Raw genomic sequence first — 27129 nt, 5'->3', positions numbered from 1 at the left:
ACAGAACAGCCCACGATCTTCCTTCCTCTCTTCTTTCTATCTTTTATTTTATTTATTTTTTTTTTACTTTTCCTTCTCTTGTTTTCTATTTGCATCTCATTGTCTTTATCTTTTCTTTTTTTGCTTTTTTTTTTCATATCGCTGCCGAGGGGACGGATAAATCTTGATCTCGAGAGAGGCTCGATCGATATGGCTCTCATGGAAAAGAAAAGAAAAAAAAAAACTCTGGTATTTCTTGGAAAAGAATTTCGTGTCAGGAGCTCCAGGAGGGTATCGAAATGTCAAGGATAAGTGGAACGGTACTCGTACCGTATGGATTGAAGCGCGAGCTGAGAATTTACTTGCTACACTAAAACGCGTACCCTCTTGATACCGATCAGCGAGGAAGGTTGGAATACCAATAAATGCAATTAACAAGTCGGTAAATTATCGGCTAGATCTTTCCTCCGCGTGTTCTTTTCTTTTCTCTCTATTCCTACAGTGTGAAAAGTGAGTCGTATTTTTGCGTGAACAACGAGAAGACGAAACAGCTGATACGTGTGTAAAGGCTGTACGCAAGTTCGACTACAGTTTGATTTCGCGATGTGTATGTGTGTGTGTGTGTGTGTGTGTGTGTGTGTGTGTGTGTGTGTGTGTGTGTGTGTGTGTGTGTGTGTGTGTGTGTGTGTGTGTGTGTGAAGCGTTGACGAAAGGCAAAGACAAATTTGGCGGTGAACGCGGGAAAGTGTAGAGATTCGAAGGTGTGGCAAGATCTATCCGTCCTCCTTGTTCGTTGTCACACGCGGCCGATTTTGATTTTCTATTCTGCGACGATGAAAATTCCGGCAACGATGTCTTCGTCGAATACGAAATAAATCGTGTCTGAATTGAGCGGGCACAGAGGAAATTTAATCGTTGGGCTAACTAGACCAAGCATTACCCGCATACCGCCATGGTTGATCCCTTTAGGGTAAAGGAGAAACGCGAGATAAATTCCTTTCGGTCAAGTCTTACGACGTCAACCTGTCCAATCAGTGACCGCTCGTCTTAAGAGCATCGAATTTAGAAAATTTGTCTGGATTAGGTGAAAGAGAAAAGCCGCTCTCTCTCTCTCTCTCTCTGCGACCTGAAACGAAAACGATCTTTCACCTTGTTTCACGTTAATGGTTAGAATAGGTCGATTTCTCTTTGGGAAAAAATAGAGGCGAAATGGTGTTCTGTGTGGTTTTCACTCCACAAGCTGCAGGTATCACGCTTTCGACAAAAACGTTCAAGCTTCTCACTAGTTGCGAAAGCTGTTTAAAGAGCTTATAAGCGACCAAAGTAACGATTACGAAACAATTAGCTCAAACAAGATATCTTGAATCGTTAATTACAGAGCTATTAGCGACACATTCCTTTTTCATTTTTGCTTTTTTCTTTTCTTTTCTTTTCCTTTTTTTTTTTTTTGTTCTTATTGCAATAGGAAAAAGTCGTATCCGAATGTCTAGTAAATGTCTAGTAAATACTAGTAATCGTCAAAATTATCAAGATCATTTGCCCAGCAAAGCAACGAGAGGCTGGTGTTCACGAGTAAGATATATATATGTGTGTATTATTCTATAATATGTATATGTATATAATTTGAAGAAATTCGCGACGACACGACGGTGCGAGGAACAGAGCATAGGAGAAAGATGGCATCGGTGAGGGCATTAATGTATAATATTAGGTCACTGAAAAATTGAAGGCCTCACCCCAAAAGCAAACCACGGCGGGCTCGGTTATAAAGCGAGACAGGAACCAAGGTTGCCAATATGCACTTTCTAGAGGACTATGTATATTAATCTAGATAGGTATATATTCACATCTAAATATATTAATGTACAAACATATATATAAATATCTGTATATACACACGTAAAGAGAGAGAAAGACAATACGTGTACATACAAGAAATGTATCTACGCCAACTAGAAAGAAAGGTAGAAACAAAAACGAACGTTTCTTATTTTTTTCTTTTTTTTTCTTTTCTTTTTTCATAGTTCCGCTACGTCGCATGCAGAGTTCGTTGTTTCTTTTAGATTTTTCCTTCTTTTCTTTTTAATTCTTTTTCGTCGTTCCAATTAATCGTTCCATACGCGCACGAATCTATCATAGAAAGTTAAGCATACGCATTCTCGCGTTCGCTCGACGCACCGCTTAATAAACGTTCCATAAATTTTCGGGTCGTATCGATCCCCGCTTTTCCTTCGTTATTCGAACCTATACTGCGGGATAAGCCAACAAACTCACGAAAACATTTCACGGTCCTTCGTTAAATAAAGCGTCCTATCGTAGTGTCATTCCGATTGATGCAGTGCAAACAAGGTCAGGCATCGGGTAGAAATTAGCAACGTCACATCGATGTGCACGGCGCATGCATTGCGACTTACCTGGCGATTTAAGGAACGATCGTGAACGCGGTGTATGGAGATTCGTCGTTCTGATGACCGTTGGAAACAAAAGACAGACAAATGAAATGCGAGCAAAGGGGATGAAGAAGAAAGAAAGTTGGCAAACAGGCCGATGAGCAGAGAGGGGCTGACGAGACAGCGGAAACGAGGAAACTTAAACGATTGATAAATCCGTTTTCGACTGAAAAAAAATGCGAATCCGAAAGAAAGAGGACGATAAGAAAAGCTCGAAAACGGACGCCGTTGAGATTCCAAAGGGGAAGATAACGGTGAAATCTCGCCTCCTTTCGAATCTCGAGACGAAGAAATTTCATCCCTCGCGCGGCGCCTGTATTTTCAAGAGAAACGAGAGCTTTCGCGTGGATCAAGCGCAGATCAGACAAAGGCGACGTTACAGGAAATGGCCGATAGTTAGCAGGTTGGATAAAGGCGAGGGTATCGGAAAAGACGCGAATAATACTAGGAATCATTTTTCGGTAATGCCAGCCGGATTTATTGATCCGGTGGCGTAGTCCTTGGAAACGATGCTGGAATTTTCCAGGAATGCAGCGAAGGTTTAAAGGATGCAGCGCTTCAGGTGCATCGACCTACTACTAACGAGCGATTGCGATTCTTCCTTGAATATTCCATGGGTATTACGGTTTCCAAATTCAGCTAGAAGGTATACGACTGTACACTCTTCGTCTTTCTATCGCCTTTTTCCTCTTTTTTTCCATACGATGTCTTTTCATCGTTCACTTCTCCCGACATGTTTTCTAACGTAGCAAAACTATCTGGTCAGGCATCGGATTCAAATCGTTTAGGTCATCCTGAAAATTTCCACGATTTTCCAAGCATTGAAAAGATATTACGCAGCACCTCGCATGTTGGATTATATTTCTGGACATTAAAAGTTTCGTTTTTATGACGTATTAACAATCCTGAAAGATCTTTTACGAGATCGATAGATCCAAACAACTTTCGAATTACCTTGTTTCACCATCGAGAAACCTTTAGCGACCTTTGTCCTTGAATACCCTTAGAATAACCTTTAAACGACTTTAATGATCATGTATCTATGGCATCTTCTGAAGTCACTTTCGTTCCATCGGTTTCCTAAATAATTCTGTTAAGGACCTGGTAAGAACACTTTTGGGAACAGCAGGATCCCAGAAACGTTCTGCTTCATGTTTATGTTATCAGTAGATTAGGTAGGATAGAACCGTTTAGAAGTGGCAATTTGATTTTAGCTCTGGGATGAGCGATATCAGAATTATTAATGAAAAGTGCCAACGAGGAAACATATTGCAACATTGTCCCTTAGCTTCAAGGAACGTAAGATACCTGTATTCAAAACTAAAGGAAAGAAGTTAGAAACAAATTACATCCTGAAAAAACGATACAAATTTTAGATAATTAAGAGTTGCTTTAAATTTATCACGTTTGCACGAATATATCGACGATTGTGCCTCAATTAGAGCTTTCTCTTCTTTGCGTATCGTGCACGATTTCATTATTATTCAAATTCGCGAAACTTTTCGTTTAATTCAGCTCGATTTTATCAATAGCATTCGGATTATAAAATTACGAACTTATCGTCAGTATATCGTTATGAATTTGTTATATCTCTGTAACTCTTGCAAGTAGTTTGGACAAATTTTTCCTCTATGCTAATATTCGGAAACTCTTTGCTTTTACGTTTAAACAACCGGACTGAATTTTAGCGGAGGTACACAGGTTGTTTCGAAACACGTGGTTCAAAGTCGCGAAACTTTCAAGATGACCTATAACGATAATATAAGTAGGCATAATCGCGCGTCAGGTCGTATAATAGACAGTACGATAGTTCAACTCGAGAGTCTTCGAGTGCGTACACAAGCGACACTAAAATCGTTTCCGTGGACTAACGAAATGGCCGTGTTTGGTGCATTGCAACAGTACAGAAGCGTGTCATTTAAGGATGCAGTAAAAATCATAAAAGAGAACTGATAGCGAATAGAAAATGGTATAGTCTCGGCGTCATTTTTTTTCTCTCTGATTGGTTTCGATTATTTATAATAATTCGATGATAACTCGATAGACCTAACGATGCATTTACCATACTCCAATATCAATAGTATCATCGTACAGTTTAAACAGCTGCCTCGGACGACGAGTCAATTTAATTTGTCACAGTTAATTAAGTTACAATTTTATTCTCCATCGAGATATTTTATTTCAACGATATGAGAAGATACAGTGGATTTCTCATAATGATAAATAGGCGAATGTCCAGGCAAATTCACATTCTTATCAACTGAATGAAAGAAACAAATATACTATAGTAGAATAATAAATATATATGACAGCGAACGTAGATAAGCGTAGAACGTTGTTAGACAAGAGATAGAAATGAAGGAATTCACGTGGCTGAGCCAGTTTCTAGACAGTTACATCGGATCTTGAGAATCGAAATACGATACAATTGTCGAAACTGAACGATGATACTTAAAAGATTCTCGTGTTTCAATTATCATCGCTGCCTTCTTTTATCCTAAGTTTCTTTCCTTAGTTTCAAATATTCACTTTAATAGAATAAACCGTTGGTTCCACAACTCACCTCTCCAGCTTACTTTGATCGGACACGTGATTGTCTGGTTCTTAATGAGGTATGCGTTCAGCGACGTTAGACTAGGACTCTTCCGCAACGTACCCTCGTCATTTTTCCACACGTACGTGATCGCCGATTGCTCGTACGATACTAAAGAAGAAGGCAGAAGATTAAGACAGGCTGCACAGAGAAAAGGTTGTTCGATCAATTTTAAGAAACGTATTCTTGTAATATTCACTTACTGCTCTCGATCGCGAATGAACACAGTGGGTCATCGAAAGGGAAGATATTGAGTCTACCCTGGCAGGATAGGATGAGATGACGCCTATAAGATCGAAAGTTCATCGTGAAATCGCGGATGTCGAGCCTGACAACACGTTTAACAAGATTATCCAAATCGACGAGTTTTAGACTTCGTTTTAGACTTTGAACTTTCATCGCGATAACGTGATAGTCTGCGTTATCAGCATGTTGTGCTTCGTTAAGGACACTTTCTCAGCTTCGCTTTCTCAGTGCGGATAAGGAAAGACCTTCTACTCACTGAAACACTGAAATTCGCACTGAAAACACGAAGCGGAATATTCACGGAGCATTGGAACAAGGCACAACGTGTTAATATTAGGTGTATGCAAAACTTTTAGTCTTTTTCTTTCGTCTCCTTCGATTTATATATGACACACGCGTTACGAATCGACGTTCGAAATATTTTCCCTCGTCTCGTACGACTTTCTGTCAAGTTTCGGATTCCGCCGCGGGAAGACTGACATTGCGACATTTTCCGCAACATTTCGAAAGTGCTGCTCGACTAAAGACCGACTAAAAGCGATAATCCGTCGGTGTGAGATCTGAAGAGTACGCCGAGTGCGGAGGAATTTCCCAGCCCGTGTTAACACTTTATCTACCAATAGCCGATTAATCGGCTTTTTGTCGTCGACAATCTTTCTCATTATTTGAGCAGTAATTCGTTATTTAGTACCAACGATTAGGTACCTTGCTAAGTTAGGTCGGTTGCGTTGCTTTGCAAGCTGCCACAGTTTTATAGCAATTTGAAAAACTTACCGTTCGCGATGAACGAAAAGAACGGTATCGGAGAGCTTAAACCGAGACAGAGTCGGCGCCAGGGAGAATCTGCTCCCGAGCTGCCGGTCGGACGTGCGTATGCCGTTGAACCGCTAGCTAGGTCGGTAAAGTGTTAAGCAGAGCGATTCCAGCCACGTGCGACGCTAACGTAACACTCTCGTCATCGTTTATCTTGCTCAAGATTGTTTCGCGCGGTTATTGTCACCGATCGATCATCGAGTTGGCGTTTCAGATGCGTCAATACCGATCAGACAATTGAAAGGAAAGGTGGCGAATGATATCGGTCGAAGGTAAAATTTTACACGAACGCCCGATGAAAAGACTAAAACTTTCGCGTACACGCAATAACGCGATCGAAAGCCGAAGAATCAGAAATATGCTGTTGCAAATAATCACCGTAAAGCGTAGATTCCCTTTTAATATAGAAACGCATCGGCTTGCAATAGAAAATGGAGATAAATACCGCATAAGGTAGTTGACCGTGCCGTTGCGATATATCCGAAGGGCAAAATGAACTGGTATGAGCGGGTCCTTGAAGTCTCCGTGCATTATGAAGTACGTGTCCGGCAACCAGATATCATCGTAATGATGAATCGCATTCAAGTACTCGTACTGCGACCGATTGCTGTATCGTAATCGCGGGTCGTACCACTGTTGTTGCAGCAGGAATTCCACCTCGTATTTCTGTCGATAAAAGAAACGCAAGGACCGTTACGAAATTCCAACGATCATCGTCGAATGAAATATGCAGAGGGGCACGTGCGTGTCACGTTTTAACGGCCTTGGTGCACCTGGTGTTCACAAAAGATTTACGGTGACGCGTTTCGCTATTTCTCTCGTACGACGATAAGTTTCGACGAGCCAACTTATCTCATCGAAAGGACGAAAAATATAAAACGAACCGCTCGTCCCGCGATGCTATAAAATCAAGGTATGGAAATTACGCTGGTTTTCATGAAAAATGGATCTTTTCGGGAAATTTTAAGGTACAACTGCTATTTTTAATCGCTAATACAAACGTAGCGATATTTAAATATCTCTATTGCCCTCGGCCGGCGAAATTGAATATGAAATTGAATATTTATCTCGTTGGAAAAGACGCATTTTTGAGTCTACGGAATTAATGGAGAACGTCAATTATTTGACGATGTCCCACGCGAAGCCAAAAATCTTGCTCTAACTGTACTTTCACCGTTCCCCATTTAAACAAAAATGAACAATTTTCCATAATTTTTTCGAGAAAATTTAAGAAGTAACTGTCACTTGTGGTCCCTGGTATAAATGCAGTTATAAATACAAATTTGTCATCCTAATCTTTACACGTATAATGATCACTCAAGAAGCTAGTCAATTCTTACGCCATTGTAGTTATCTATAGATTGTTTAGCTTTAGTTTTGTTTGACGTTTCTAAACTATGCGAAACCAAGTGCAATTTTGTAGGCCATCAGGCTGAAATAAATGAATATGATACAATAGGAACGTCGAATCTGACAGACGCATGACGTTCGTACGCGTGGACGGATTTAATGAGAGAAAATTGATGAATTACCAAACTGGACTCGTCGGGAGAAGCCAAACTTAACAAGAGCACGCTCACGTTTACGGTCAAGGTTCCTGAAACACAGTGTACGATTGAGATTAAAGGCTCCACCGGGCACTTGTTCGAAGCAGTCACCAGAAGAGCACGCTAATTCGAAAAAGAACATTCTTCGGAGGGGAGACATCTCGCATCGGGAAAGGGAATCGGCATTACTCAGAAAGTTGCTGGCTAATTTTTTAACTTCGACATAGTCTCACTTGCAAACATCGGTTGAAACGTGTTTGACATCAAGCGGTGGCAAAGCAGAAATAGTCTCGGTTTCCCTAACTCGTGCGAGTGACTTGTAAACCGATCGATCGATCGAAGGTACACTATGGTTTACGAAAGCGTTTGAACCTGCTATGAGACAACTTTTATGCCGCGTATCGCGTGTGCTCTATAAAACAACACATTTTGAAAATTCGTTGCCACTATAACGTGACTGGCATGATCACATCGAGCGAAAATTTCAAAGCGATTCCAAAATGTACATACATACAAGTTGCGACATGTTTATCGCAAATATATGTCGGATAAAATATTAGTACGCGACATGAACAGCCGTCTCAAGTATACAACAAGTGTCAAACATCATCTTAGGGAATATTTTGTTAATGTTTATCAATGTAATGGATAATTGGCTCCTTAACGAGTTTTCTGATGAAATATACAGGGTGTATGGTAACGTTTCAAGGGATTCATCTCAAGAGTGGACAGCAGGCACGAAAGCAACGAAGGAAGTTGATGCGAACACGCGTTCTGTCCGATCTACTTCTGCGTTTCGATAATCCGCAATCGTTTACCCGAAATGGCTACTCTCGGTTTGTACGCAAATATTATACGTTTGTACGTCGCGTCTAAGAATTTCTCAATCTTTCAAACATTCCAGGTATACGTCGAATAACACAGACCGAGTGTGGCCGTTTCGGACACGTTGTCCCGAAGAGAAGCGCAGTTTCGGGTCGTTGAAACGCTTAAACCACAAAAATGGCCATAAATTTGCAAGAAGATCGGACGAAACACGCGTTCGTACAAACGTTTTTTTATTATTATTTCTACCTCGTGTTCGCTGCTGCAGTGTTACCACATTCTCTGTATACTTGTGTCAAATATCTTGCAATTTTCATACGTTACACGTACGTATATCTTCGAATGTATTTCAAACTATATCGATGCATGTATAATCACGCAAGTCTCGTGACGTGAAAAAGCAAAGGAAATTGGAAAATGTGCAAGTATGACACACGTAATACTCGTGCATAAAGCACATGTACGAGTCTTGGAACGCTTTCGTGAGCCTGTGCACGTACGATCATTCCGATCTCGATACTTGAAACTTCGATCCCGAGTCTCGGTCTGCGATCCCGAGATCGACATGTTGCTGTTCTTCTCTTTCTCTTTTCCTTCTCTACGCCTTGCCAGAAGCCGTTGCTTGTTATCGCGAAAGCGTCATTAGAGCCATGCTGTGCACATGCTGCGACTAAATTTCGTGTTTGTATATTGTGTGAAGCTCGTAGTCGGAGAGTTAGGACTCGAGAACCGGTCGTCGAGAGGCGCGATAGCACGGCGACATTCGATCGAGAAGAGGATCGCTCGCAACGGAAACGGAAACGGAAACGGTAACGGAAATGGAAATGGAAATGGAAACGGAAACAAAATGATCGTTGCAGCGATGCTCCGCCGGGCGAACGATTTCATTTTCGCTGCACGCCCTTGTCTAATCAATGATGTGCCCGATGCGCGGCGTTTCTCAGCATGGAACGGCCAATTTGCACCGGCACTGTTCGCGTGTCACGCGTCTAACGAGTCCTAACCACCGATCCGATATAATTGCCAACGCATTCCACTACGGCAAAGACACGGCAAAACGCGATTGCGTTTGATAAGTTACGTAGTACGGTGTCGTGAAATACGGATGGAACATGGGGCAAGGATGGAACGTGATGATATTTAGAAATCGTATCTCGACGATCGAGGAACAGCCTGTTGGCAGCGGCTCTCCGCGACGAGCTGTCGTCTTCGGCGATAGAAACATTTTCGCCGATATCAACCGCTTAAGAAAGTGTGCAGGATGTGTCAGGCAGTTGAGCCGGGTTGTAGCTCGACCTCGACGAGAGATAGCAAGGAACTGTAGAGGGGAAAGTTAAACGGCGTGATAAGATCTCTATGTTCGTAGGTGCTTTTCCTAGTACGCAACGATGCATCGGCAAAGCACAAATGCGCTCTTTTCTTAAACGACACTCTGTAAGTTTTCGTTGATCGTTCGGTGGCAACTTTGAACCGTCTGCGAGAAGCTATGAAGATACTTGGGTCGACGAACGCTTAGTTTAAAAGATATCTCGATTTTAACTTAGCGAAACTGTGTATACGAGAGACAAGGAAAAAGGGCGGAGTGGTTGCGTTCATGTTTCCCTTGACGTTCTCTTATACGTTAAGTTCGGTGGAATTGAAATTGAAATATCTTTTGGATTAAGCGTTTCTCCATCCAAGTGTCCCGGAGTACTCTTTTGCAGAGAATTAGAAAATACATCGAAAATATTACGGAGTTTCGTTGAAAAGAAGAGCGCAATTGCGATTTCTCGGTGAACCGTTGCATACTAAGAAGAACCGAGATTGCATCATGTCATTCAACTTTTCCCCGTACTGTTTCTCTCTATCTCCCACCAATTTCCAGATATAACTCGACCCGATTCCGTGACGCATCTTGTACAGTGAAGAACATAATTGAACCTGTTTTATGAACCATTTTTTATTACCCCTAACATTGCAGGTATACAAGAAATTCATACGATAGATATATTTCGCGCGATTGAAGCTAAGCTAAACAATTTTTGTCCGACGCCTAACGAGAGATATTCGTGGATTTAAGCGTGTTTCGTACTGTACAACCATAGTTTGATCGTCGTTGGATCGTTGCGTCGAATAGGCCGCGGTATAACAAATCAGCATTTAATGGTGTAAAAATATTTAGCAGAAAAATCGATTAGATTACGAGACTCTTACGAATCTCCACTGGTAGCGATTCTCGAATTGCAGACGAGAATCGAAAAGCGATAGAACGAAATTGATCTTGAGCCAAAATCTTGTACAAACTATGGCAAAACGCATTGAAACAATCCTAAGAAGCTAAAGAATTTATAATAAATGAAAGACCGACTAAATATAAATATTTCTTATTGCAAGCAAACGAAAGACATTGGACAAATTGAAAAATCGTTTGGCTAAACATTAACCATGCAAAATATTTCTGTTACGTTTATTTTTCGTATACCTTAATGTCGATAGTAAATAAAAAATTGTTCGTAGAAAACTCGTGGTCGTTACATCGTAATATCGGTACAGTTATGTTCTACACTGCATACCAGGATTATGCAGCAGACAATATAAAAAAAAAAAAAAAGAAATCGACGCGTTATCGAATCGTGAACACGCCGGTTTTCCTGCTGGTTTTTGATAACAGCCGCGCTGTTATTACGCCGATGAAACGAGCAACAATCGGCGGGGCACATCGGACACGAACGTTGCCAGGCTCGAAAAGAATGTCGGATACCGTGATCGGTAAGCAACGCTTTTACGTCCTCTTAACACGAATGTCCCGTTTCGAGCTTCGCGTCTACCAACAACACAACTTTTCTAGTCTTTCTTGTTTATGCTGTTCGAATCACGAGCCAACGTTTTACGAAGTAACGTGGTAACGTAAAAGGTTTATTCAACCGAGTTGCCGCGAGTATTCTGATTGTGCGTGTGTTTAAGATCGAACAGTCGAAGGGTTTAGGTCGAACAACGTTTACACGCCTCGCTCGAATCGCCCGTGTCTCGCAACACGTCCAAGATCACGTTTATTCGAGCGAAAAAATTGCAACTCGAGCTCGATCGAAAAGTTTTCTCAACACTAGAACTATCTTTGATGTCTATTTAAATAAATACGTGGCGCATGATCGGTTGCAATTAAACTGCTGTTACAAAGCTAAACCGATACAATCGCAGATATTGGCACGTGTCGCTTATATTACTAAACCAACACAAATTATACATAATATATATATATGTAAAATAATTTTATACGCGGTCAATGCTATTTATAATCACGTTTCGTCTCGACAGAAGCGAACATTAATATGACGAGAAACAGCGGCGTGTTTTTAACGATTCAAAGAACGAGGAATCAGTCGCTTTGACCAGAGTTCGGTAGTTCTAGTGTTTTAAAAATATAGGGACCGAGAACCGAGAAAAGCTTTCAAAGAGCAGAGTCTTGTTGCTCTTGCCAACAAGAATATACATGGAAGCAGAAAACCGTAGTGGTTCCACTAAAAAATCGATCGACCTATAAACCCTCGTACGGAAATTCGACTAGCAACCCATTCAGGATTCCATATACGCCCGTACGTTTCAACAGTGTCCTCCGTTATATACAGCTATACACGGTACACACTGTTACCGATTATGTTCGCCGGAGAATCAAGGGCTTCGTTCAATAAAATAATAAAGTCGAAACGAATGAACAGAGACGGACGAAAGAGGCGGCAACGAGACGCGAAAGAGAGGAGAGAACGCGGCGAACTGAATGGGTCGGGTCGGAATGAAAGTCGTGGTTGCCTTAATTATTTCTCTAGACGAGGTTACGAGAGAAGTAAAAGCAGAAGGACGGACCGCGAAGGTGGGTGCGAAGGTGTTGGTGCGACGTGTAGTGGTTATTGTTCTGGTTCTTGTACTGGTTCTTGGGGTCGTTAGAGGAGGTCGACGACCGGTTCGACAGGCCGGTGGCGTCACCAGGCCATCGCATTCCGCAGCAGAAATCCGCATCTGTAACACCCAACAACCCCTTGCCCACGTCTCATCCTTTTTTTCGTGTTACTATCGGTCAATGTAACTGTTCGATCCTGCGCTCGCCGTCTACTTGTTCTTCCTCGAATTCCGCATTTTTCCTTTCTATTTCTATTTTTTCTTTTTTTATTTTTTTTTTTTTTTTTTTGTCTTTTGCAGCACGGCATTCCAGTATACGCGATGGAACGACAATAACAATAACGACAGCAACGACAAATTACTGCGGTAGAAGAGAGGGTAGAAATACGAGGTGAAGCTCCGACGTACATAAATCACCGATATCCGTGTAACGACGATTACGAGTACTATCACGAAGATTCTAATATCCTCGCCGAAAGATTGTTGGCTTTTTGTTCGATCGATGATCTTCTTGATTTAAATTACGACCGAAAGGTCTGCATGCGCGTACGTCCACGTAGCGTATAGTAGTAATTTGATTTATTTTGCAATCTTCGGATGATCTTTGAACGATCTTCGATTTCGATCGCGATACAACGACAAAAGTAGGAATTGCGAGTTGGTATAAATACGAGACACTTGCTAGTTCTAATGTTAATTTAGATGAAAAGTCGACGAATCGTTGAACGTGTTGAAAAGTCTAATTTATAGTTATTTTTATATACATATTTATAATTTAAAGTTATTTTTCTACTACCTTCCCTCTATTGTATTATTCCGTTTTCCCGAAGTTATTATCCTTAGAACAATAAAATGGTTATCTCATATTTCCATCCTCTCTTCCGTGCCTCTGTTGGGAAAAAACATTTGAAAAAATACTCAGCTTTCCGTTAGGTTCTTGACAAATAGCTTTTCTACGAGCGATTCGTTATCCGATCGAACAGCAAAAAGAATAGCAACGGGAATGTGAAGGTTGTATTCATTTCGTAAGAGTCTGAGTGTGTGAATTTCTGTGACACCCAACAACTCTTGCCCACGTCTCATCTGGTTTCTTCGTGAACCTAGTTCCGCCTAACGATGTCAACACCTATCACGAAATCGAGTATTTTTGGGGAGGGGGAGCTTATGAACGTTCCACCTCGATCGAATCGATAGGAAAACAGCACACCCCTATCGACAACACAAATATTTTCAATGTTGATTTTACCATACAAACACTGGTCAATTTGTTCAAGTAAACGATAAGGGCGTGCCGATGGATTTTCAATTACCGGACACGACCAATTGGCTCGCGACCTATTTAAGCTTCCCTTGCCAAATTCTTCGCGAAAACGTAACCTCGAAAGCGTTAAACACACATTCTACTTGACCTTATTTGTCCCTTTCTCGGACTCGGGATGTTCGATTAAATTGGCAAGAAGAAAGTAGAAAAGAAGAAAAAAAAAAAGGAGTGAAGTTTTCTTTACAAAAAATGGTAAACAAAGTGAGAAGCTTTGCAGAAAATCAAAGTGACGGCATGAAAAGCATAATTGCACCAGTGCTAGCAGCCTTTATATAAATAATTCGTTATTTGCCACTAAAATTACGGCGTAAAGAAGAAATAGACATAACAGAAACGTTTTGTACGAATATTTACCGTACGTTCTTCTCTTTTCTTTTTTTCTAATCTGCAGAAGAGTATCGGCAATCGTTCGAGCGAAATTCGTTCGATCACTGGGCCAAAGATCTTGCACGAACTATGCCAAAACGCGTTAAAACGATTCCAAGTGCAAAGGATTTCGCACAAGATTCTAGCAGATTGTTCAACCTAAACGTTCGATTGGCAAAAACAAAAACGACAGAAAGTCGAGTACTTTGTGTTGCAGGTAAACGAATTAAAAAAATTCTTTCGACTAGCTTCTGTTATGTGAATTTTTCGTGAATGTCTAATTTCAACGGTAAATAAGAAATAATTTATATAAAATCTGTTGCTCTTGTAGGTTCAGTTACGCTCGTCGTTGCATCTCGAAGAAAAGTCAGGAAGCTGCAGAATTGCGCCGCGTCAACTCGTTCCGTTGAACTTCAAATAATGCAGTTTCCATGCAGTTCGAGTTCGTATCGCGTTCGTTTTGTTAGCGACGCGACTCTTCACCCTCTGTACTCGTCGCCGTTTCATATTCGTCTTCTACATACTTTGCTCTTCAATTTTCGTCGCGCAGTTCGTTACTTCCTTTCGAACTGGTATCTATCTAAGTTACGCGTTTGAAAATTTCTTCCTCTTTCTCTCCCTCTCTCTCAGTCTGTCTCTGACATCTTCTCTATCTTACCGGGATGTTTGCGTTTATTCTACCACGAAGAAGAACACGAAGAAGATGTGTACTTAGCACGAAACAAGCAATCAACGCGTCTCTTTTGTCGCTACAATTGAAAAATGTTGCGCCAACGTAGCAGGGAAAACTAGAGGGAAGCGATACACGCGGCTTGTTTTCTCCACCGATTCTCGAGACTCGTCGCCATTCTCTTTTCATCTTGCATCTCGCACTTTTGCGAGAAAGCGTGCTTTCTTTACATTCGCTGGCTGAACAAATGATGCCGGTGCTCGAGGGCGTCGTGGCAACTTCCCCGTTCCCTCCAATGCACAGAGAAACCGTCCTTTTGTCACGCCAGACTTTCTTTCACAGGGTAAAACGTTGTCTTCCTGATAGGCACTTTACCGAGCCTGGCGTGGAAACCTGTTTCGCGCCTGTACCGTGATACCGCTACATCGATCAATTACCGATCCCTTTGTCGCTTTCGAGATTCTAAAAACGGAAATCGTAGAGCGCAAGGTGGAAATCGGAAAACGAAACTCGTCGACACGCGATAAGTAATATTAGGTGGGTGCAAAAATTCTGTCGGTTCTTGCGTTGTTTCTTGGTACAATTCGCGTTTCTTTTTCTTTTTTTTTCTCCTTTTAGATAAATTATAAGTCATTTGAAGGAAGACTATCCATTTTATTATTTGTTTAATTCTTGCATTTCGGCTTCGAATGGCTTCCGGTTACCAAGCTTGCAAGAATAGTCAGCGTCTTTACAATACTTTAATCCTATCAGAACGGAGACTAGTTTCGTGTAATAACAATCGATGTTGCATGTCCGAAAACGTTTTAAACCAATGCTTTTCTATAATTATATCCGTTGACATATACAAAAATACGTAATCCATTCACAATTTCTGTTCTTCTATTTAAGAAACGTGCAGATGAAAGGAATTTCACGTAACGTAATTTCATGTCTATGAGTATCTTCATGGACTCTAGGGGCCAAGAATTCTTCGCGAGAGATATCAGTGAGTTGAGATAAACGAGGAGGAGCGATAAAATTAAATGGACACGACGCGATAGACATACTGAGTATAAACGAGATTATTGAAAGCGTTTGTGATATAATTTTCATTGCGTAAGACCGACGGAACTTTTGCAATCAACTAATACCAACAAGGTGATTCACACTGCACGTGTCTATTTTGAATATGTATTTGCACTTAAAATCCAGCGACATTTGAACGTGCCCATCTTGATCGGTGGCACACTTTAACCACGAGATTTGGCACAACCGACGTAGTTTCTCACGAGATACCAAACGCAAGCGTTTCAGTAGATCAGTGCCAAATAAGCAATCTCGACGAATGCTTAATTAATATCGCCAACCGAGTCACATCGAAGTCACGCGTTCGCCGACATTTGCGCCGGTAATTACGAAAGCGACCCGAGACAAGAATGTAAAAAATGCGAGCTTGTCGCTTATTTTGCGTCGTTAAACAGGATTCAGCTAACGCGTCAAACGCGAAACGTAATACACCGAGCGAAATAAAAAAATATATGACTCGGGCCATTTTCATAATCAGCGGTGCAATCATCGTGCGCAAAAGCGTGTCGATAATTGAAGCATTGGAGACGTAATTGTCAAGTACCACTGCTAAGAGAAACGTTTCGGAAACATCGTACTTGTGTTATGTAAATGTACATTTTTCCATATAAAAACGCTCACCAACTGTATCTGTTTGCTAAAAATTAATAATCAATTTATTTTAATTTAATTTAATTTTAATAGAATTTTTGTTCGTTGTAATTCAAGTATTGGAGAACACCAGATCGTGTGGTCGACATAGAGAAAAGAGGGTGAAGAACGCTTGAAACGGAAACGAGGCATATCGCGAAACTACTATAATTATTCCAAATGAGTTTGCTTACGCGTAATAGCTGCAAACTACTAGCTGGCGGTTTATCGCGGCATCGCAACGATCTTTTGATATTTCGCTCAATTCGATAGAAGCTTTTCTCTGCAAAGCTCGTTCAAGCGGAAGATTTTTGTTGTAGAAACGAGTGGCCGAATTCGGCGGATCCGTCTGACCGCATCCTTTTCTACTTACACGTTGCGGGCTGACATTACGACACCAATCTTCGTCGTCTTTTCCAAAGCAAACATTTCTGTTCGTCATCACCTTTTAATTAATAGGAATATCGCGGATATTCTACCATCGATATATTGGGAATTTTGAAAAATGTAGAAAATTTTCCTGAAATTCCTGCGGTATATTCATTCGAAATCACTTAATTTTCAAATAAAATTTTGTTCTTTTAACGCTTCAAGGCTATCGGTTCGCCAAATTACACAGCGCGACCTGTTTCTTCTTCGATATCTTATTTCTTGAATTGAACGGACGAAGAATTAAGAATTTGTGAAATTTCTTTCAATCTATTCAAGCTATACGAAGGAAAACGATTTAAATGGCATTGCGTTTTCGTGCAAACGACGTCTATTGCGTACTTACGCTTGTTCTCGTAGCATTCGTAGCACGAGAGCATTATAATTGTAGGAAATAGACGCGTTAATCTATTTCGGGTGACGACATGGTCGTTTCGCTATAGAGGCGGAGGGACCATTCTTTAGATCGATGATTAATTTGCCAAGAGGTAAGTAAATTTATATTCGAATAAATCTGCGCCGTGTAACACCGGCTCGTATCTCGGATTCGTATAAAGCGTGACGTAAATACCTGGTGACGTCTGAAACCACTAGATTTTTTATTACGTTGATAACATTGCTTAATTTACGCGCTCGTCTCATTGAGATGAAAAGAAATTAATTAAAAAACTCGTTAATGCAGCTTGAAGGACGCCGTAAATGTAATACAAAGAATTTCATATGGATCTGTTTTACCAATCCAAAATATCTCGTTCAGCGAAATTTCGTTCAGCGAGATCGACAGAAGGAAGAGAAAAGAAAAAAGAAAAGAAAGAAATAATTCAGTTACGAGAAAAAAAATTTCAAGAATGTTCAGATTCGTTCCGTATAGCGATAAAAATGCTAGAAAGTCTGGTCGAGATGATTTCAATCTCAAGAAGAATTCCAATCGCCTTAGCCGAGAGACTACAAATTTATTACTGACTTGAATTGGATTTCCAACGGAGCAGCCGTTCGGCGCGGCGTGGTAAACAGCTGTTGGCAGCGAGAGCCTTGCAGCTAGTGATAGAGGGCCGACATTGGTCAGACGGGTCGGCCGATTCGGCCAGTTTGTCGTTTCGACATCAAAAGAAACCGATTATTACTTTCTTGCCATTCCGATTTCATTCGTGCTCTCTATTCACCTTTCCTTTTCATTTCATTCCCCTTTATCCCCACATTCCTTTTCCTCTCCCCGTCTCGTATCCTTTTACACGCCACTCTAACGTATTCATCGACAAGCGCGACTCTTTCTCTCCAATTTCATAGCGATCCTGCCATGCGTACCGTGATACCTTCGCTCAGATACGTAACCGTGAAAAACGCGCAATCTCGCGCAGCACGTAAATGCATACGACAAGCACGCAACGTGCGAACTGACGATAGGAAGGAAAGGGGACACCGTGGAACGTGAAACGCGAATATGAAAAAGTAGAGGGCAGAAGAGGGGAACGAGGACGAAGTGAAATTAAAGTAAAACAAAATAAGATAACCGAGTTCCACTTTCATTCGTTCTCGCGTTTCCTCTCGTTCTTTATACTTTGTCTTTTCTTTTTTCATTTTTCCTTTTCCTTATGCCGATTTAGCGTGATCAGATCGATTTCTAATATAGAGTACCCTTTCGACGAGGGGTGAGCAGTGAGCTGTGGTTGTGTAGTGCTGTATGGTGGTAGCGGTGCCGGTGGTGTTCGAGGTGCTCTGGATGATCAGGGTCATTGGGTACGAGGTAGTCAGGGGTGTAGTCGTCTTGACGGGTGTGGGGCGGGGGCCTCAGTGTACCTTGGACCGGGGGCAGAAGCCGCTTGTCGTAACGGGTCGACAGCAGCAGGTTGTCCAGTATCTCCTTGTCCGACTTGCCCTCCTCGAAACTGCAACACAACGTATTGTAGCTAGCCCCGAAACCACCGGATCCACGACGGAATTTTTCCTTTCCTTTTCTTTCTCTTTCCTTTCCTTTCTCCTTTCTCCTTTCCTTTCCTCTTTCCTTTCCTTTCCATTCCTTTCCTCGGTTTTCACCCCCGATCATCGAGTGTTCTCTCTCTCTAGCCACCCCGAAGGTCGATCCGCAGATTAACCCGCAGTTCGCTTTGTCGCGAGCCTCGACCTTGACCTTCGAGGTGTCCAAGAAGATCGGTTTTCCTGAGAATGCGCTTGTCGCACGCGATCTGTACGAAACGCGCGTCGTTCTCTTTCGAGTGAATTCGTTATGGCTACACATATTAAAAGAGAAACTCACACGATCTACGAATTATTCGACGAATATTACGCAGAGCTCTCTAAAACGCACTATATAATACGTGTATATATATATATATGTATATATATATATGTATATATAATATATATATATATATAATGTATATGTATAATGTAAAAACAGCTTCTACCTTCGAGCGTCATCGAATTAGTCTGGAAATTCGCTAATTTAACGATCTGTTGCTTCGATCGTTGTCTACGTCGCGATCACTAGGATCCAAACTTGTCTACACTTGGCTAAACGTGTACGATGCAATCGAACGACTTTTGGGACGCTGGTCGAGCGAAAGAAGATTCGCGATAAGACCGATTACCTGGCCGCTTTCGTCTCTCTCAAAGTTCAGCCCGACTCTATTCCGATTTCAAGACTATCGGCAAGCGTTAGACATTGAGAATTCGCTATAAATCTTCTCTCGAGCCAACATCGGTGTCACGCGATTAGACGCGTCCGTTGCTATCAACGTCTCAGTTGCTCTGTAGCCATCCCGCATCGCCACGACCACGACAACGGCAAGTTTATGGCCGGTAAAGTAAGTTCACCAGCGTAAAAGGGTAAATAGACAGCGAACAAGCCAACTCCCCACCCTTCGACCGGCGTCCCGGTTAATAACGAGACAAGTTTGCGCAATATTAAATGTAAAACAAGTATAAGAGCCTTTGAACAAGAAACGAGGCGACATTAGCGACGATTCTCGATATTCCATGCAAAATAGATTTGTTTCGTCTAATGTCAAACATCGAGCGAGTCTAGATTCATCTTCGCATATATTCTGTACCGCGTCGTCGCCACAATGTCGCTCTCTCGATCCTATCACAAGCAAACACAACAGTGTTCTACTCTAGTGTCCCTCTCTTAGCTTCTCGATGCGTTCGGATCGTTAAACTTTAGCAGCCCCCTGGCCGAGTAAAAAATCTCTTCAAACAGAGGAAGATAACGCGACCGTTATTCCGGTATCATACTTTCGTATCGGGAAGTTAAGAGCAGATCGATGGCTGAAGAAGGTGTTAATTATCGTGTATTCCATAATACGTACATGTCTTCGGCACGCACGAGAGTGACAAGAGTGAGGGCAAGTGTGAGGATACAGAGGATGGTGAAGATGAGGGAGCTTGCGAGGGAGGTGAGAGACAGCGAGAGGACGGACGAGAGGCGGCCGCCACCACCCGCACACCGCCCTAGCGCCACCCAACCCATTCTATGTCATCTGAAACAGAAAGCACATTTTCCATTATTATGTATTCCATCCGCAGTGCAAGAGAAACGAATGTCATCCGCTAACAAAAGCGATACCAGGTCTGGAATATTTCTACGGCTCTGTCTTACCGTCGTTGCGAATGAACGCGCTTTTCCATGAAATATATTCCTTATAAATCAGATAATAAATAATTCAATTAGCTTGCCTCTGAGATATTCGCATACGAGAAATATCGTATTTTTCGATGCACTTTGGAAGCGAAGGATAAGTAGGACGACTGGATAACGGCACGTTCGTTTCGCGCAAAATGCGAAACGCACGAGAAGATAAATCAATTTTATTCGAGTGGCGATGCACGGTGTTTGGAAACGACTGTCTGACAGGCAACGATTCGTAATTTTCTCATTAATCTTTGTTGTTTAACACTGTAACTACCACACCAGTCGAAATGACTGACTCTGCAATTTTATAAATGTGTCAATCCTCGTTTAGAGATCCCAGATGGATTGATAATACCAAAAATCTACTACGTAACATGGAATTGCTTCTGTAAGAAAGTAATAAATCAATAAATATAAAAATATTCCGTTATTACGTATTTTTTAAAGACCAGTCATTTTCACTGGTTTTGGTAGAAATAGCTTCGCGTTAACCATCTTCCCTTTTACTTTAATCTTACTTTAATCGTCTTAAAGGATATGACACGCGTTTACGATAAACACCATTTACAAATCAACGGTCTTCCTTCGTAGAAGAAGTTGATGTTTGAGAAGGTAAATCGTCTCGTGTGTTATAAATTTTGCAGGGAAAGTTCGTAATACCCAAGTTTAGCAAAACGATACGAATTTTAATATACTCGTCTGTGTAAAGCCTGTTATAAATCATTATACATACGTTCAGTAAAATATTGGTAAAATGTTCGAGTTAAAAAGCGAACAAGATGAAACAAAAATTTGATCAAAAGCAATCGAATGCATGCGATTTTACTACGCGCGATAGATATTATTTCTTCTTTTTCCATTCGCTGGAAAAACTCGATGCAAAACCGGTTAAAAATGTTTCATTTACCGTACAGATCATCGCTATATACCACTTTACCCCGTTGCCGAGTGTATTAAAAGGGAGGTGCAGGATTACCTCTCAAAGACCTGTGGATACACTTTTGATCTACGACCTTTTGCGCGATTCTCATACGAACACACGGATTCACGGAGTCTACCGACCCTGCCAGACGATCCCTTTTAACGGAATTCGACGGATAAGGCTGAACCTTCCAAACACGAGTTTCAAAGCTCGAATATATCGTGGCTACCGCCGTGAACTTGTTTCATCTCGCTTTTATACCGCCTTTGTTCCACTGGATTGTCTGCAAGCACGAAATCAACTGGTTCGACGGAAACTAATATCGCCTTTTTGCCCCCTTCTTACACTCAGAAGCATTACGTACGCTTTCTGGTCTCGTACAGAACGTCAGAACTAATCTAAGAAACGATTCATACTGCTGCATCTCTTTTTTCATCATTTTTCCCCACTCGATCGTATTTCTCCAAGAGATAAAGATACTTTAGGTTTAGGCAAAATGCGAACATTTTCTTCTTCTCGTTCTTTAGCAATTAACTCTGCTGCATTTGTATTTTTCCGAGGGGAAAAGATCTCCTTTAAGTTTAAGTAAAAATCTGGAAATTTTCTTCTTCTCTCGCTCATGTATTCGCGATTATTATATTTTGTTTAAAATTGGAAAGAATTATGGACGAATTATGTAATGACTTTTTAACCTCATACTTTATACGACGAGGGAAGCTTATAGAAATATATTTAACAATTTTATTTAGAAAAGCGATTCACAATTCACAGTCTACATCAAATATCAATGTTTCATTAAAAGAATTTTAAGGGCGAATGTACAAAATCTTTATAATTTAAAGTTTCCAAGAAGGTTTAGTAACTTTCTGACGGTTTGTCATGGTTTTCTGTAATTCTCTTAATATTTAAATACGTACATTCGTACACAATTGTGTCAACTGAATTACGGTGTAATTTAATTACATAATTTAATTACGTAATTCAAACCTTTCCGTTAATTTATCTGCCAATTGCATTACAATTACAACGTAACTGGATTACATCCTCTCCGAACAAGTGAGATAAATGTTAATACATTTATCTCTCGTGTCTCTACGGCGTATCTTCCGTTTCCCGTACATATCTGACTCAATCTTACGTTTATGTTTCTCACTTACCTATGATCGTACCTTGTGATTATACTCGAATTACATTTACGAATTTCGCTGCAAATTTTATTGAACGAGAATTTATCGAATTGCCAATGAAGCACAGAAAAATTGAACGCCATTGCGGATGAATTACCTCGCAATTTAATTGCAATTTTCCCACAACTCTGTGTCCATATTCCTTTTCCCCTGCAGTTCACGTATTTTTTACTTTTCAACAAACGACCTGTTTTTAATCTGTTCGTGACACGCAACGATATTTCATTTTGAAACGTAAAATTTGCACAGACGCTCGCGGATTACCGTGGTGCCAAGCTGCGACGCATTAAAGTCGTCGCAAAAGGTAAGTTGACCGTAGGAGAAGGTCGTCTGAGTGAGTTGCGAGTCGACACTCGCGTCGTGCAGGCACTTCTTGAGTAGGTTGTTATGCAGGACCATTCCGAGCAGCTTCGCGAGCGTGTCGAGGACCATTTTCACTCTTTCTGTCTGACCCTATAACTTGCAGCGGTCCTTTGCCACGCCATTCACAGTTTCCTTCCGCCATACGACGCTCGCGTTTCTGCTTCTCTAGCAAACTATGCATGACAAAAGATCGCGAGTTTTCTAGTAGTTTTCGTCGCTCCTTTATTATGCTACACTGTGCACGTTTGTGTCTGTGTGTGTGTGTGTGTGATATCACATTTCGCAAATATTTAGTTACGTGATACTAACTTTGGCTTTTCCTGCATCCCGATATAATAATGCTAATAAAGATATGCGAAGGGGTCACGAGAAAAGATGGAGAATGTACGTTTTAACTAATTTGGAGTGTAGCATTTTTTCGTACGCTCCTTTCGTACGTGCTCTTTACCGACGTTTATGTCGCGTTAATTTGAATTAAAATTTCCTGAGGTTTACAACAAAAACTCAGGTGTAAAGATACTTTTCATTTTCTTTTTTGCGATTTAATGCACTGTATATTATTTATAATCGTAAGCAATAGTTGAAAACGATACGACATAAAGCGAGTAAATTGTTTTACCTCGTTACGATACCCGTGAAAAAATATGGAGTTGCGACATTATATAATTGAGAAATAAACGTTCGTCTTGTAAGAAATGTTAAAACTTGACGATACTGCCCCTTTGAACGTGCACCTTTCGTAGAATAATATTTACTAGCCAATAACATTAACGAATCGGCAAGCTATAAATTGCTGGAGATCGCAGACTCAATTTCTATGATTTTATATCACATGGAATGATCGAATCATCGATAATTTGCAAAAATTAATTAATTCAGTCTTCTTCGTTCTTCAGATATCTAGTGTACTGTATTTTGCATTGTATTATAATATCATTTTGATATTATATTTTCGCATTATATTGAAAACTCCAGGTTTGATCGTTCCGTGCCAAGTCAGCGAATGTTTAAGCTTAAGGTGATTCAAATCAACTGAAATAAATTAAAAAAATAATCAAAGTATCTTTTCTCATCCTTTGCAACACCCGTTATATCGAATTTTCATATTATACTGAGAATTCATGGTTTGATTGTTCCGTGCAAAGTTCAAGATTGGATTCTACAACGTCAGAGCTTATGGCGATTCGATAATCCTATGTTACTATACCTAGGAGGGTTCGTATAGCAGAAAATTTTGCATGTGTCTGTCGAATAAATCTCAACCCCTGCAGAGTTAAACGCGCGGAATCGAGCAAACGCTGAACGATCACCGATATCCTTAATTTGCTCGAATCGCATTAGTACCGCGAGCCGGTAACGAAAACTCTTTTTCCTCCTTGCAAATTGGCGATTAACGTTGTTCAGCATTGTGGCTTCTAATCCAACGTAGCTAAATCCCTGAACAAAGTCCACGTTTAGAATGCTTCGTCTGTATCGAAGCTCCACTCAATTGCAACATAACGATCTCTAGCTTTCTTACATTTAGCCTAATTATTTCTTCTTTGATCGATTTTTTCTCGAATAATTTGCTTTTTAACCCACGATCCTCGAAGTTCTACGTTGCAATGTTGTTCTCGTTTTAACAAGCAAAAAGGAAGGGTGTAACAGCTAGGATGTAAAGAATAATTTGTTCAAGCAATATTGATATTCTCAGATATATTAATACGAAAGAAATTTCTTCCAAACAATTTCTATATTATGTTTCTTTATGGCGTATTCGCAAAAATATAAATTGGCACAGTCACGCGCAATAATCCAGCGACAACGACGCGGACTAATGCCTTACTGCAAAGTGTACTATCTGCGCGAAGGATCGAAACATTTTCCACTGGAATGCACAATAACTGCAATATCCTACACTCCACAGTTACTGTGTATGCACGACGAGCTGAAAATTAAAGCATTGCTCGATGTAACCGCGGCTGAGTTCCGCGCTCGATGAATATAAGAACAGTGTTAATTAGCTTGGCGAAGTAGAAACGTAACGAGCCACGAGGGAGACGTTCTTTTAGAAAAGAAGAGACCGAAGAAGTTAAAGATAAAACTCCGGTCTTCCGTAGTTTATTAACGAACGTCGGTCGAGAGAAAGAACGTACCGTGCGGGGCTCTTCTATTCGTTCGGAGGACTTTGTTCGACAGACTAGAGTAGCTGCAGGCTGGTTTACAGGCCGCTCGGTCGGATGAAGAAGAGTAACACGGTTTAACGTGACAGGTATGTGCTATGTAGCTTGCTTAACCATTAACCAGCCTCGTCTTTTCTCGCGTAGACACGATCGGCCTCTTGAAGCTCGCCCCAGGCTCCTCCACAAGTGTTTGCAGACGGTTGCTCCTCGACCAGCTTAAATTGCGCCGGTAGAATCACGCACCGTGGCTTCGCACGAATCATCGAAAATCAACCAGTTGCACGCGTCTCCGCCTCCAACTTTGCCGATGCCTCCGCCTTTCTCGCCGCACTCGAATGGATAACATATATTCTATGTATTGATATATTTCTATTTTACAGTGTCCGGCTATCGTATCCAAGACCATCCTCAATTTTCGGTATTTCACAATTTTTCTAGAAAACTCGCAGGTCTGAGCGGTTGCTGGTTGCTTGATCAAAGTGTCATGGATATGCAGCTCTTGGTTCGTAAGTAGATTAGAACGTCTTCTGGTTGCATAGAAAACGTGCCAATCGGTGGAATTCATCGAGCGCAATTAATCGGTAATTTCGCGTTTGTACGAGATAACGACGCAGGAAATTGTAAGAAATATTCGTACGAGTTGCGTTAAGAGTTGCAAACTGGTAGAAGCTTCTTTGAAGTAAATAAAGATACTTGCGACGTTAGCGCAAGCAACGATATTTAAATAGTAAATCTATATAGTAGTATACGTAATAAATAGTACAATATATCACCGCTACGTTTTAGCCTGGTGGTAATTCCATAAGAAGGTAGGAAGTGTTGCCTCTAATTATTAATTCGTCACTCGCACGAGCAAGTGATTTTCAAAAAAAATCTTCCGGGAAAACTGAACCTCGGGCGAGCAAATTATCTCTTACGTTTTGTTTCTCGTTCCCTCGTAAAGAGTCGTCTCACGCTCGCTTGTACATATCATTCGGTTGGATCCTTCATATTACTTCACTTTCTGTTCGACGTGGTATTCCATGATAAAGCCGATCTCCTTAATTACGAGGCCGGACGAGCTTGCCCGAGTAGAATTAAAAAGGAATGCGAACGCGAAAACGGGACAAGTAAACAAGGGCAAAGAGGGAAAATTCATTTATTCATTGGGCTCTACTTGGCCGTCCAAACAAAAAGTCTTTTCATAAAAGTTCTTGCCGCGGAAAAACTGCCGGGCAGAAGCGAATAAACCGGGGTTCACGGAGCGCGATTTTTAACCGCAACAGTAAGCGGTTAAAATTGCAGAAAACGTTTATCTGTGAAAAACAACAAAATAAAATAAAAGACTTCCGATCTTCGTATAATTACCGATATTCGCTCGATGAAAACCGATATTTTAACGCGTTCGCAATTCACTGGCCGCGATACTTTGACAGCTTGATCGTTTCTACTTTAATCGCGAATATCAGCATCGCGCTTTATGCGCGTACATCGTCGTCCACGAGCGTTCGAATAGCCGGCGCAATTCGATCGAAACGTTGATACCCTTGTTACGGTAGTTTTAAATTTACGATCGAAGAAGGTTTTCTTACTGTTACTAGCTCTTGAAGTGCTACTGGTAAACTTAAACTGAAACAACAACTATATCCGCGTTGCTCTAGTTCTATGTTTATCTCTAATGAATGACTGACACGTCATAAAGGCTATAGAAACTCGTAGGACGTGACTAGAAACACATCGAATCGCGCTGTAATCCTAACTAACGAAACTGCATAGACTTGGAGCGCTTCGAGTCGCTTACTCGGTTGTCTTCGCAAGTCCGATTTATTTTTATCTATCCTTAATCGCTTCTCTATCGTCTATATCGATTAATATCAACTATCGTATACGTACACGGGTTGGATAAAATGACGGGAACACCCTTTTACGTGTCATATACGTCATATATGTATATGACATGTACGAGCTGTTTCCATTATCTCGTTCATACACAGACACGTCATGCTCGTACGTGTATGTGACTAGTAAGAGGTGTTTCCATTATTTTGTCCATATACATATATGTCGTACTCGTG

General features: G+C 41.0%; 1 protein-coding gene across 44 annotated transcripts in view; it reads right to left on the bottom strand.

Annotated features, from left to right (window-relative positions):
- Positions 1 to 27129, bottom strand: part of LOC122576030 (glutamate-gated chloride channel) — an 87608-nt gene that overhangs the window by 18187 nt on the left and 42292 nt on the right. For 21 of the 44 annotated variants that reach the window (XR_006319637.1, XR_006319635.1, XR_006319636.1 and 18 more), the window contains 7 exons: positions 20119 to 20289; positions 18446 to 19038; positions 12294 to 12446; positions 7614 to 7678; positions 6527 to 6747; positions 5226 to 5308; positions 4993 to 5133 (listed from right to left, as the gene is read on the bottom strand). Coding sequence is in view for 39 of the 44 variants with exons in the window: in XM_043745754.1 (XP_043601689.1) it covers positions 4993 to 5133; positions 5226 to 5308; positions 6527 to 6747; positions 7614 to 7678; positions 12294 to 12446; positions 18446 to 19038; positions 20119 to 20279 (1417 nt within the window). In the remaining 5 variants the exon portion in view is untranslated. The other 23 variants (XM_043745774.1, XM_043745778.1, XM_043745777.1 and 20 more) reach the window with 12 other exon arrangements.

This window comes from Bombus pyrosoma, linkage group LG15 (genome assembly GCF_014825855.1).
Source record: "Bombus pyrosoma isolate SC7728 linkage group LG15, ASM1482585v1, whole genome shotgun sequence".
Lineage (NCBI taxonomy): Eukaryota > Metazoa > Arthropoda > Insecta > Hymenoptera > Apidae > Bombus > Bombus pyrosoma.
This window is presented reverse-complemented; position numbering and strand designations above follow the sequence as displayed.